The 13,020-nt window shown below is 32.5% G+C and overlaps 3 protein-coding genes across 5 annotated transcripts in view; 2 read left to right on the plus strand and 1 right to left on the minus strand.

Annotated features, from left to right (window-relative positions):
• The window catches only part of LOC145325837 (pre-rRNA 2'-O-ribose RNA methyltransferase FTSJ3), a 197,915-nt gene that overhangs the window by 43,887 nt on the left and 141,008 nt on the right, over positions 1-13,020 (minus strand). The window lies entirely within an intron of this gene.
• The window catches only part of LOC145325836 (uncharacterized), a 238,290-nt gene that overhangs the window by 25,578 nt on the left and 199,692 nt on the right, over positions 1-13,020 (plus strand). The window lies entirely within an intron of this gene.
• Positions 1,804-9,353, plus strand: LOC145325840 (uncharacterized). Its single transcript, XM_080168811.1, has 12 exons — positions 1,804-1,865; positions 2,847-2,938; positions 3,249-3,299; positions 3,920-4,004; positions 4,267-4,342; positions 4,570-4,698; positions 5,037-5,196; positions 5,537-5,641; positions 6,857-6,913; positions 7,251-7,292; positions 7,945-7,964; positions 9,141-9,353. Exons 2-12 carry the CDS (start codon positions 2,896-2,898, stop codon positions 9,270-9,272), a joined length of 900 nt encoding a protein of 299 aa, XP_080024937.1. The 5' UTR covers positions 1,804-1,865; positions 2,847-2,895; the 3' UTR covers positions 9,273-9,353.

Here is a 13,020-nt window from a genome sequence, read left to right on the forward strand (position 1 = left end):
CACATCGGGATCTTCTTGATGGAGGTCTTGGTCCCGGTGGTGGGGGGTTCTGTCCCCCGCATGTTCTCCTGTGCCTTGCAAAGTTGCTGGTTGTGGTCTCCCTTCCACAGTCTCCACATCTCCTCCTGTTTGGATCCTGTGAGGCTTCTCCCGAGCAACTTTTCTGGTGGTTTTTCAAATTTCCTTCTGCTTCAAACTCCTGGTTACATAATTGACATTTGAATGTAACCTTGTTCTCAGATCTTTCATGTAGTCGTCTTCTGTGTGTAATAAGTCCAGCTTTGCTCTTGCAGATCTTTTCACAGCCTTCAAACTCGCATGTAAAACCTGGCATTTCATCAGGTTCTTCTGCTCTCGGGTTTCTCTCCATTCTACCATCTGTCCATGTCTTACCTCTGCTGTTTTCCCACTTCTCCAGGTGGTCCATCCTGGCCTTGACAATGGCTTTCCATCCTTTCCTGTCCTTGGTTAGTGTTCCAATATTGGTCCAGTCAATCTGTGCCTCTCTTAAGATGTTTTTCCAGTACAAGATAGTCTTTCTCTTCTTTCCTGGAACTTTCTCTCTGGTCTCTAGGTCTTCCATCCAACCTAGCACAACTGCTTTTACTGTTCTGTCATCTTTGAGTCTCATTACATGACCTATCCTCTCCAGCACTCTTTTCTCTATCTTCCATCTCAAAGATTTCACTCCAAGGTCTTTCCTTACATCAAACATGTTTTTACCTTCCCGTTGCATCTGAATTAGGGGGGGGCCTGTCCTTCTGCTCCATATCTGTCTGTACTTCTTGTCCATCATACTCTGTAGCTTCTTGATCTCTCCTCCATGCCAGGTTCTTGCTTGGCAGTCAAACAGGACTGTGCTCTCCACACATGCTTCCACAATCTTAGCTTGACTCCTCTTGGACAACTTGCTACCTTTTAGTCTGTTTTTCACTTTCATCCAAGCTGCTCCTCCCCTTTTCATTCTCTGGCTTGTGTCATTTTTTTCACCCATCCAACTTCCCAACATTCTAATTTTCTCACTCTCTTCTGTTCCGAAGTCTAGATGTTCTTCTTTGTCATCATTGTTTCTCTCTTCAAATTTTGCCATTATTCGTTTTGTTTCATCTACTCCTTGTTGTAGTTCATTCTTCTTACCAACTATCGTCGTATCATCCGCAAATAGTCCTTTATCAATTTTGATACGTTTGGCTTCTGAGTTAGGTTTTTCCCATCGGCTTGTTCCTGGGAAGCAGCTTCCAGGTACAAATTTAAAGTTTAACCCGTAGTCCATGTCTGTCTCCTCTGCTTTGCGTTTCCTGGACTTAGCCGCCAGTCTCATCACTGCTTGGTGAAAAATGTTGAAAAGTGGCGGTGAAGAGGGGCACCCTTCCCTTAGTCCTCTTTCTGGCACCCACAATTCACTTTCACCTGATCTGCTCTTGATTCTGTACTCTGTACACTCATGTAGGTCTTGTAAAATTCTTAAAAATCTCTCTCCAATTCCATACTTTTTCAGGATTTGCCAGAGTGCTGGCTTATTAACCCTGGGGTAAGCTTTCCGGAGGTCCAAAAGTCTGGCAGCAGGTCTCTCACCTTCAGGTATAGTTTCTCCTGCCTTCTCTGCTCGCTTGAACTTGAACATTTAAAAACGCAGAGTATGTTATTGTTCAAGGTGACATGGAGAGGGCTTGTTCCCAAAGCGTCACCAACCCCCTAGTCACCATCAACAGATGATCTATTTGTTAGGAAAAACAGTTTTATTATTATTTATGTTGTTTTCTATCAATGTCATTTGAACTGAAGACTTTTTAATGTACTTTAGGTGGATTGGGGAATATTCTTACTCTTTGTGCTGTTCCCTACTGTCTATACATCAATCCAAGGTATGTTAAAAACTATATTTGAAATTTAACAATAGTTGATAATGTTTATATCAACCCAACATTTTAAGTTGGTTTGCATTTTAAAACCAAGGATGAGGGATAAAACAATTAGATTTTAGGTTCCTCAATAAAAAAAGCTTGGGAAGGGAAATGTAGGTTAGTTGAAATAATATTAGATAGAGAAAGTTTTAGGTAACAATGATTAAACAAGGATGACAACATCCATAAGTAGCGAAGCTTAAAAATTATGAATGGATATCTGGGAAAAATGAGCAGTGTCATACAAAAATCATTAAACTAGATAAAATAGAGAAATCACAAAACTTTTAAAATCACGAAAGCTTAAAAACATAGGAATCGATCTAGCACCGCAGTTAATAGAAGAATCTTAATGAAAATTATTTGAAATATGTAGAATATGAGCATATTCAATCCTTGAAAATGTCAGCTGTCAATCATGAATAGGAATACATAAAATCACAAAAACCTAAAAATCTAGGAATCGATCTAGCACCCCAATTAATACACAAATCGGGGAAACTCGGTGAAAATATGTAGAATGTAAAATTAATTAATCACAGCTCTCTACCTTGAAAAGGATTGCAAAAACTAAGAAAACTTGAAAATCTATGAATCGATCTAGCACCCCAAATAACAGACAGATGTACAAAACAATGTATAGATTAGATGGGCATATGGCATAGGAATCTTCACTAAAAATTTCAGCTGTCCATCTTGAAAAGGAGCCGAGAAAATCACGTTTCTCCAAATTCATTAATTACGGACGGACGGACATTCGGAATTACAGAGTAGCTTTGCTACTAAAAATGCTAGCTATATAGGCAAAATCAATCAAGTGAATTTCTTGAAGTTTTTACTGACATAGATAATAATAATTTATATTCATTTTTAAGTATATATTGTTTCACATTTAATTCAGTTTTCAAAAAGTAAAACTTAATTATTGCTTTTAAATTTAAGGTATAAGAATGAATTTCCTGGCCTTGGGCGTGATGCCTTGACAGTTTTGATGCTCCATCTTTCCTTCTGTGATCTCCTCTATAATATAATAGGCAGGATTGACAATAATTAATTTTAAAGAACACAGTAAAAGTGTCGGATTGATTATGACGTAAAAAAAATTAGCCAATGAGAGGCCATTATTGACCAATGGTAAAATTTATAGTGGCCTCTCATTGGCTAATTTTTTTAACGTCATAATCAGTCCGACACTTTTACTGTGTTCATTTTAAATCGATATGATATTAACACAGGTATGTTGAAAAGCATACTTGAAGACTTGGATTATGTGATTTATAATTTTACCTTAGTTATTTTTTTCCTACTTATAAAACTTTAACTTAAAATAATTGTCATAATCAGGGTTACCTCCAGTTTTGTATATCTATTTTAATGAAAGTCTTCCATTTTCAGGTCAATTATTTTTTTTCTTTTAGGTTTGTAGGTTTTTAAGTTACAAGGTCAAAATGTAACAGCTGGTTAAATTTATAGAATTTTCTGGTTAATAAAAGGATGACAACATACATAAGTAGCTAAGCATAAAAAAACATGAATTGACAAATGGACAAAGTGAAGCAATCATAAATGTCTTTTGTTGCATGAACCATGGACAGGCAGACAAAGTAAGTTGTATACTGGAAGCTCATAAATGGAACCTTTACAAAAGTTCAGCAATGCATCTTCAATAACAGCAGAGAAAATAAAAAATATATCAAAATGGAAAATAAAACTACTTGTCCTTTCATCTATGAACACCAAATCCCTTAGAATGAAGAGAAATTTAATTTTAAAATCAGTCCGCCTACTGGATGTTATATACTCAAATATGCCTCATAATAATTGGAATGTTGACAAGAAAAATCAGAAGTCTAGATTTAAAAGTAGCTTTGGTCTCAGATAAAAATGTCCAAAATGTACCCACCCTACTCTGAAGTCATTATTGCTTTTTGGACATTACTAGCTAATGGATATTGTCATTTACATTGCAAATAAATCTTATTTGTTTCTAAAAAATTATAATGCTGTTATTTTAGGTAATTTATGTTCAATATTAGCTACTATTCGAAATCTGATAGCATATGCTGATTTAAACACACTGGCTTTTATTGCAGTTCAAAGGTATTTATGTAACACAATTGTGCATTTAAAGAATTATTGACTATTTTTTTGTGATATTCTCAAGTTTTTTTTTAAGTAAAGTTTTTATTTTAAAATAAACAAGGACATTAACATCTAATAGTGGTAAAGATTAATGCTTAACATGATGGCTTACATTGTAACATTGTACATGGAGAAAGAAAAGGAAACCAAGAGAGAATTTTGGCTCAACTTCTATTAAATGTTTCATAAATTAAATATTAAGTGATTTTTTTATGTTAAGGATGGTAGAAACATATAAAATAATCCAAAAGTTGAAAAACTCTCCTAATGCAGAATATTCACCCCAATGTTTAGAGGTAAAATTTACATTTTGGTATTAATTAATTTCTTAGAATTGAAATGCTGTAGAAATTATGATACAAAAAGATAACTTTAAATTTTTTTTTCTTAGTTTTGATTTCCAACATCTTTATAATCTAACAATTATTAAATCCACATTATTTTTATCATATATCACAGGATGTTACTAATGTTTAAATAAATGGTACGCTTTGAATTTAAAACACAAATGAAATTCTTTCAGAATATTGGATGGTTGCAGTCAATAATGTTGTGTTTGTCAACTTGGCTTCTCTCTTTTATAATCATCAGTCCAATTATGTTCAACATGGAATTTTGGGGCATAACTTGGGGAAAATATGCTTTTAATCAGGTAAAATTTATTTACAATTTTTCTAAAATTTCTTTAATATTGGTTAATTAATTTTATCTACAAGGATTCAGTAATATTATGTATCATAGAAACAAGTAGTATACATTATAGTTACAGTGCATAATTAATTAGGTCATAATTTAAGCTGTAAGTTTGAGTTTCACACAGCCTTTGATAGATTTCCCTGCTGATTTTTCTTTTTTTGTGAAATTTATTACACTTAAAAGAAGTTTGAATGAAAATGTGTAGTGCCATGAATAAATTGCAAGGTATTGGCATAAAAAACCTTTTCTTTGTAACTTATAATAAAAGTATAAAGTTTGAACATTTTTTTACAGATGTATTCATTTTGTGCAACAGTAAATAAACCAACTGGTAAAGTTTCTCCCAGTGGCCTCATCTACAGTATTGGATTCTTCTTTCCTTTCATTACCCTCAACCTTTCCTACATATTTTTGTGGATTCTTTGCAGGAATTCATTGAGATCTAAGTGGGAAGGTAGAGTAAGATCAATTAAAACAAGGGTGACAACTTTCATGCAGTAGGACTAATGAACATAGATACTTAAATAAAAATGTAATACAGTATATATACTGTTTTAGGATATACTTGCATGTTAAGAACTTGGTTCTAAAGATTAGATTAAGTCAAATTGAGACAAATTCAATAAAAATATTAGTTCAAAATTTATCTTGAACTAAAATCTTTTTTTCTATTTTTTGTATAAAATGGTTATATCATTATCTATATGCAATGAAATCTTGAAGGGGAAGAAATTCAAGGGAACGGGAGTAATGGGGGATAAAGAAAATTTAATTATTTGCATTTTCGTTTTCAGGCCAAGTACCCAGGCATTTCAGAGAACATATAGAAAATCTTCAAGTGACCTTGATTCTCCTGTGTGGATCTTACCTTATATTTTGTGGTCCCCTAGTACCAGTTCGTAAGTTTGATTTTAGTTATCAAAAACTTTTTATTCCCACTCTCCCATGCTATATTCATTATCTTTAAACTGTTTTTTAACCTATTTTTAAAATGTATATCAAAAATATACGATGACACCAGCAGAATCAGACTGCAGAGCCTAAATTTGAATTAAGTCCCCAATAAACTTTTTTGGGGGGATTCAAAAATTAATTATTACTGTTGCTCTGGTCAGATTGACCAGAGGAAAAGTTTTTTTTTTACTTGGGGTAATATTGTGGCTTTGAGAACAATTTTATATAATTCACGTTATATTGATAAAATAAAAAAAAACACTATTCAATGGAAATAATTTTTTTTCTAAAACAATTAATTTCAGTGAAAAATTTAACATAATACAATAAAACACATAATGCTAAAGTCAAACCAATAAGATTTCTTGTTTCATTTCAATTCTTTATAATTTCTGAAAGAGTGTTTTCACAAAGTGACTTATTTACAATGTAGTTAAATAATTTTTATTTAATCAAAATGAAAAGAATGAAAACTATACATGTAATAGATACATACTTTTTAAAAATATTTTTAAAAAATAAGTTTGAATAATCTTATTTTATATCATATTTGTATATGTGACAAAAATAATTTTGTTGTATTGCATAAACATTTGTTGTCATCTTGTCATGTTGTCATCAAATTTAACCCTTTACAACCTTTATGTGTTTAAAATAGGTGATAGAACACAAACATGTTAATGTTAATTCATTGGTATATTGTAAAGATTTAACTTTTTAGTGAATTTTTATAGTAAAATCATAAGGCCTAATTTTACTCTATGCCAGAATACAATATTTATGAAGCAAAACACTCTAAAAGCTATGAATTTTACCCAAATAAAAAAAGACCTTTTGCTCTGGTCAAAATAACCACGGCAACAGTAAAAATTAATATCTAAATCCCCCCAAAAAAGTTTATTGGGGACTTAATTCAAATTTAGGCTCTGCAGTCTGATTCTACTGGTGTCATAGTATATTTTTTATATACGTTTTAAAAATAGGTTAAAAACAGTTCAAGGCATGGAAAATGACATGCAAAGTGGATTTGTCAACACTCCTTAAAATATTGAAACTCCCCTGTGTATCTCCCTAGTAAAATCCTGTGCATGCCTTGCCACTGGTGTTGGTTAACAACCTATATCTGATTGTTTTTAATTTTCAATATCCTTTTATTGCAGAATGGATTGATGTTTTTATCAAAGATAAATATAACAGAATTAAGTACACAGTCCTAGGTATGTAAAATGTAAAATTATATCAGTAGACAAAAAATTAACTAAACATAATTTTCTCTGTATTACAGTTCATGGCTGTTTTTGGTAAGTTTGTTGTATCAATTGTTATATTAAACTAAGTTTGCAACAAATACTTTTTATACATTTTCGAGAAGCGTCACATGACCGATTTTTTAAGACACTTTGTACAGCTACAATTTCATGAAATTTTACATCCAACAAGTTAGATTAAAAAGCCAAAAAGGAATATATAAAGCATAATGGCTGGCGAAAAAGTTAGAGGCAAAGTGAAATTATATCTCAGAAACTTCTTTTAAAAGATGGTTTAATTATTCAGGTTTTGCCCTGTATTGGTGGATTTATGCTATAAATTTCTTGGGTAAGATTTTATTTCATTTTTACAATTAAGTTTTTGGGTAGTTTTAGGCTATTTATTTAGCCCCCATCCTCTTCTTCATATATAAATAAGTTAGATGCTAGGAGCGTAGTGGTTATAATTGTATTAATGTAAAATGTTCTTCAAAAATTACTTTCTTTTAAAATCACTATATATATGTGCACTATAGGTAATTTAAAAAAAATAAAAATTAAGTACCTCTGGTGTTGCAACCACTGATTTTATATTAACTGTCTAAAAAAAATTGGGGGGGATTTTTATTTTTTGGAGGGTTGGGGGTGTCCCCACGCCCCAAGAAAATAGCCTAAAACCACCACAGGACCAGTAGGTATATTCCCTGAAGAGCAGAATCTGATCGGCTTGTGGGACAGACAGACAGACGGACGGACGGACAGACATCATTCTACTTTGTATTATAGATATATGTTAGGGAGGGGACTTAGAACTGTAAAATATACTGGTATCTAAACATAAAAAGTTCTCGCAGTCGTTGGCTCAAAAATATCTTTTTTTTTAATCTTGAGATTAATTTATAATTGTGAGAATGGGTGTACATAAAATTATCGCAAATTGTTGCATGCCTCAAAATTCCTAATAAACTTAATTTTTATTGTTTATTTTTTTTCCATTTCAGTGTATATGTTCAAATTCAAGGTAAGTTCGCAAATAAATTTTCAATTACAAATCTACTTTTTAAGTCTCACGATGTCTATAAATCCAGGGCTAGGCTGCCGCGACTAAGCCTCAAATTTTAACCTGTTTGGATGCTTTGAAACAATTTTTGATTACTTTAGAGAGATTGTCATATTTAAATCAGGTTTAGACTTTAGAAAGCTGTCGAGAGCCAGGGAGTAAGGGAGGGGACAATGGGCAATTAATTCAATATAAGAGTTATTAAAGAAGGGGCATGAAATCCAGTTTAATCCAATAAATTTGTAGGAAATTATAAAGGGATTGTTAATTGAATAATAGATTTCCATAGCGTCTTGTAAAAAAATCACAACTTGTTTTTGATGAAATATATTGAGGTTTTATGGTGTGATTTTCATATTACAAGATTATTGGACCCGGAAAGCTGCTAGCAAGAATATGACTGCCCCTTTTTATTCTGTTTATTTCCCTTGCCCCTTGCCCCCATTTCCCTTCTCCCTTCTCCCCGTCTGCTACATTCCAAACTAACACAACGAGTAGTTATTTTTTTTGCCCCCACTTCCCTTATCCCTTCTCCCCGTCTGCAATACTCAAAACATACACAACGAGTAGCGGCATTTCATGCGCAAGTCCCCAAACTCAGTCAGAAACTGCTAAATTTTTGCACATTCCCTTTAAGCCAGTCCCCAAAGTCTGAGACTCCTAAAAATTGAATATTCGATCCATTGTCCCCTCCGTTACTCCCTGGTCGAGAGCTGTATAATTCTCTCTTTCTCTCTCTTTCTCTCTCTCTCTCTCTCTTCTCTCTCTCTCTCTCTCTCTCTCTCTCTCTCTCTCTCTCTCTCTCTCTCTCTCTCTCTCTCTCTCTCTCTCTCTCTCTCTCTCTCTCTCTCTCTCTTTCTCTCTCTCTCTCTCTCTCTCTCTCTCTCTCTCTCTCTCTCTCTCTCTCTCTCTTTCTCTCTCTCTCTCTCTCTCTTTCTCTCTCTCTCTCTCTCTTTCTCTCTCTCTCTTTCTCTCTTTCTCTCTCTCTCTCTGAATCTTACTAATTTGTATTTCTCTCCTTTTCTACCTATTAATTTACTAGCGGATACGCCCCTAGAGTCCTTTATTCGAAATGGAGAGAGTCGACCCACGGCCATTTTCAATTTTAGTTTTAAAAGAAAATGTGTATTTATTTAGGCATTCCGAAAGATGTACAAAATTTTCTTGAAGGACTTGGTCCAGCTATTAAAATATCTTCTGGTAAAAGAGAATATTGAAAGAAGGGACATGATCGAAATGTTGAATTGGGGGAGAGGTGGCCTCTCTTAGATCTTGTCAGCCACAACAGATTTAATACACTAGATGATCTGTAATCTGTCTAATCTAAAAAGAAAATTCTAAGGTACAAAATTTGTAAAAGTTATAACGTAAACTGACCTGGATAAATTTTTAAAAGCTCATAATAAAGAGGGGGTGGGGGGGGGGGCCCGGGGGGCATTGACATCTGAACTTACACAATGAGCAAAATGGTCTTAATATTAAGCTAGAATTTTTAAACTTGTTACATAAGCCTAGTCCAATAGGTACTACATCTAAATAAATGAAAAAAAATCAAATTTTTAAAATTTTTAAGTTAGGTAAGAAAACCCTGCGTAAATGGGATTTTCAGGCCTTTTTTGGTCTATTTGGGTCTATTTTGATGTAGAAACTTACTTTTTTGTGTGTGTGTAAATTTTGTAAAACTCATGTAAAATTTTGCTAGATTGCCGCACTAGCCCGCAAACGTTGCTCAACACGTAGCGCATCCGCTTGTCGACTGGTAGGTAATAGGTTCGAATCTCGACCCAACACCGAATCATAACTAAAGACGTTAAAAATTATTTCTACTGCTGCTGTGTCAGGTGCACGACTGAAATGGTTAGAGTCTAATAAATGCCTTAGCCCATAAACAGGCACAAATCATTACCATGCACAGTTAGGACTTCTCACACAAAGGTTGTGCTGTAAAAGGGTTGGTTGTCTGTTGGATGTTGCTTAACCTAATATTCTTTGGTGTAAGCATCGCATACCAATACAAGTGGATGATGCTCTGGATTTACTAGATGATCACTTAACAAGGATGACAACATCCATAAAAGCGAAGCACTGAAACGGTAGGACAAACGGACATTAACACTTGTAAAGTGTCAGAACTGAATAATCATAATATATATGTATAAGAGTCAAAGCAAAATTGTAAGTAAATTTGTTGAAAAACTGCTTGATTCAGGATAATGTTTATGGACATACTTACATTTTTAGGACTTGATTATAGAACTGCTTCACTTACATTATACTTTGTTGTCCACGGAATCAATATACCAAAAATCAGATCAATCTGATGATTAGATCACATAACAATTTGTTGTTAAAAAGTAAAAATAATCAACATGTTTAAAATGGACGTACGGACATTTTGGTGATGATTATAGAGTTGCTACGCTTTACAAATCGTACCTAACTATTAAAGGAATCACCATGCAAAATTTGAGATCGATAGGACAATTCTAACATGCCTAAATTAACGAAAAAAGCTATCCGTTACGTACGGACGGACGGACCGACCCTAATTATAGAAAAGCTTCTAGACAGCCAACCATTGTTTTAGAATTGTTCAATTTTTTTAACTTCTGATAAAAACAGAATTAATGGTATTTTTGTAAATATTATACCTCCAAGAAATGGCTATACTTCCCAATCATATGTTGTGTGATATTTAAGAGAAATTATTTTGATATAATGTCATTAAAATATTCGTTGAAAAAAGTATTCTAGCTTATACTTTACATTTTAATGTGTATGATAATTCAAATAAAAGATAACGAAGATTTATATTATATTTAATTGTTATAATTATAAAGAAAAACCTGGAAACAGTAAAAAACTGACTTTATTTTATTGACATAGGGAAAATTTTGTCAAATATTTGAATAAAAAAACAATATAAAACAAAATAAATTATTTTTAATATAGTCACAAAAAGGCTTAATGAGTTTAGGAAATATTTCATTCACTAATCATGTCATTTAAACTCTATTACACAGAATACAGTGTAAAAAGATGTTCTCGTTTTAATTTTAAGTAATTTCAAATGCATTTTAATACCTTTTAATGATTTATTTTGAAACATCTTTTTATAAAATGTTATTGATTTTTGAAGTTATATGTTAAAATGTTTTTAAATTTTGTTAACATTTTGTTTTAAATGTAGAAAATTGGTAATTCTAAACATTCAAAAAATGATCTTATTAAATTTTCATCACTTAAATTGCATGTTTGATGAAATTTTCAACTGATAATTCAAGAAAAATCGTTTAAGTTTTATTATATTTTACTTTGAAATGTTAAAAAAATATAATTATTGTCAAAAATGTGGAAGTTATACTTTCCTCAAAAAAAGACCTAAAACATGCAAATTAACACGTGTAATGAGTTTTTTTTTTCTTTCAGGTTTAATTCTAAGTAATTATTGATATTTTTTTGTAAAAAGGATTTTATATAAAAAGTTTTAAAACTCGAGTTATGTAGTAGTTCTAAAAAAGGTTGCGAATTTATGAAATTTTCTTGCAAAAAAAATTTTCTAGGATTTTAAAAATAGCAAAGGGTGTTATTAGACGTACTTACAGATACAATTGCTAAGTCATTTTGGCCCAACACTAAAATAAAGTTTTTACATCTGAGGGTCCAACCGTGTTATGTCTGAAATTAAAATTTTACAAAGCTTTAGCCCAAATTACAAGTGATCTCTCTAGCATTCAAGTTAAATTCATATAACTTGATCATTTTAATTAATGATTTCAAAATCAATTTTGTCTCAAGTAAATTGTAGCCCTCTAACCTAAAAAGAAAAAATTACTTTGTCGAAGCATTTCAAAGCAATTATTAAAAATGTAAGCATATCCTGTATTTACGCAATTTTGCAACTGATTTTTATACAATTTTTTAAAAGTTTTTATTCTGCTGATAAATTTCTGAGACTCTGTAAATGTTCGTTTGTCAAACGTTCTGATTTGAGAGCTTTTATGGATGTTGTCACCCTTGTTAAACATTTGATTTTGGGAGAAAAGGGTATGGCCGAGGGAGCAAGACATAGCCTAGAACATTCAAACACATTATTTAGAGATAGATATCCTTAAACAATCCGGGGACAATGCAAAGCTTCCCTGAAATGGCAAATTCAATTAAACAAATTGATTGCGAGGATAAATCGGACTGGCCCAAAATAAACATTATTTCTCGTATTCATTTGAATCCGGTGGATAGGAACCGGTGCTCATCCGTACGAAAAAATCGTATTATATCCAGCTTTCTACGAATTAAAAAAATGTACAATCATAAGATTAAAACCAGCTTTTTTAGCCCCGAGGTGCCGAAGGCACGGGCTATCTGCAGAAAGCGGTTTATAATACGATAAAAGAAATAACTATTCTTATATTATAGGGAAGGGGTGTGCTTTTTAGACTACAGAAAATTTAAAGTAAAGATTCTTTTGCGTTGAGGTATTTTTGCAGGTAATCTCTCCCATACTTCATATAAAACACCTTCTCTAGACCTTTCCTGTTAAGCAGAACAAAAGATCTATAGTACAGATGTGTATACAGACAATTACCTCCCTTCCTTTTTCAAAGACCTCTTTCGTCTGCTTCTAAATTATTTTCTGCTACTTGGCTGTGTTAATATAAGCGACACCATTGGTTAATTTTCAATGACCCAATAGAAAGGTTGCACAAGGCGGTTGCAATGGGGAGATACAGTTATTTAACCCTTTCTCCCTCTAGTGTTTTACTCTAATAGCAGAACCATATCTTGTTACCGACACAAAGAAAACATCATGTCACTTTTACATTTTAGATGTACAATACATACCTGCTTTAGAAACGACGACAGGTAGAAGCTTGATAATCTGTTTATTCTAAAAATTAATTATAAAATCAGTTCCGTGATCTAAGTGTTTATATATTGTATCCAGAGATCTAAAGGGATAATACAATGAGCAATAAATTTATGTACATCCTAACTATTATAGGTTAGAACGTTT

The sequence above is a fragment of the Acartia tonsa genome, chromosome 8 (assembly GCF_053477335.1).
Source record: "Acartia tonsa isolate MP-2025a chromosome 8, ASM5347733v1, whole genome shotgun sequence".
Taxonomy (NCBI): Eukaryota; Metazoa; Arthropoda; class Copepoda; order Calanoida; family Acartiidae; genus Acartia; species Acartia tonsa.

Coding starts and splice junctions, on each gene's coding strand:
- LOC145325840 (XM_080168811.1), top strand. CDS start 2,896: ATGCTCCATCTTTCCTTCTGTGATCTCCTCTATAATATAATAG. Junction 5,197..5,536: donor ATTGAGATCTAAGTGGGAAG/GTAGAGTAAGAT, acceptor TTTCGTTTTCAG/GCCAAGTACCCAGGCATTTC. Junction 7,293..7,944: donor TTATGCTATAAATTTCTTGG/GTAAGATTTTAT, acceptor TTTCCATTTCAG/TGTATATGTTCAAATTCAAG.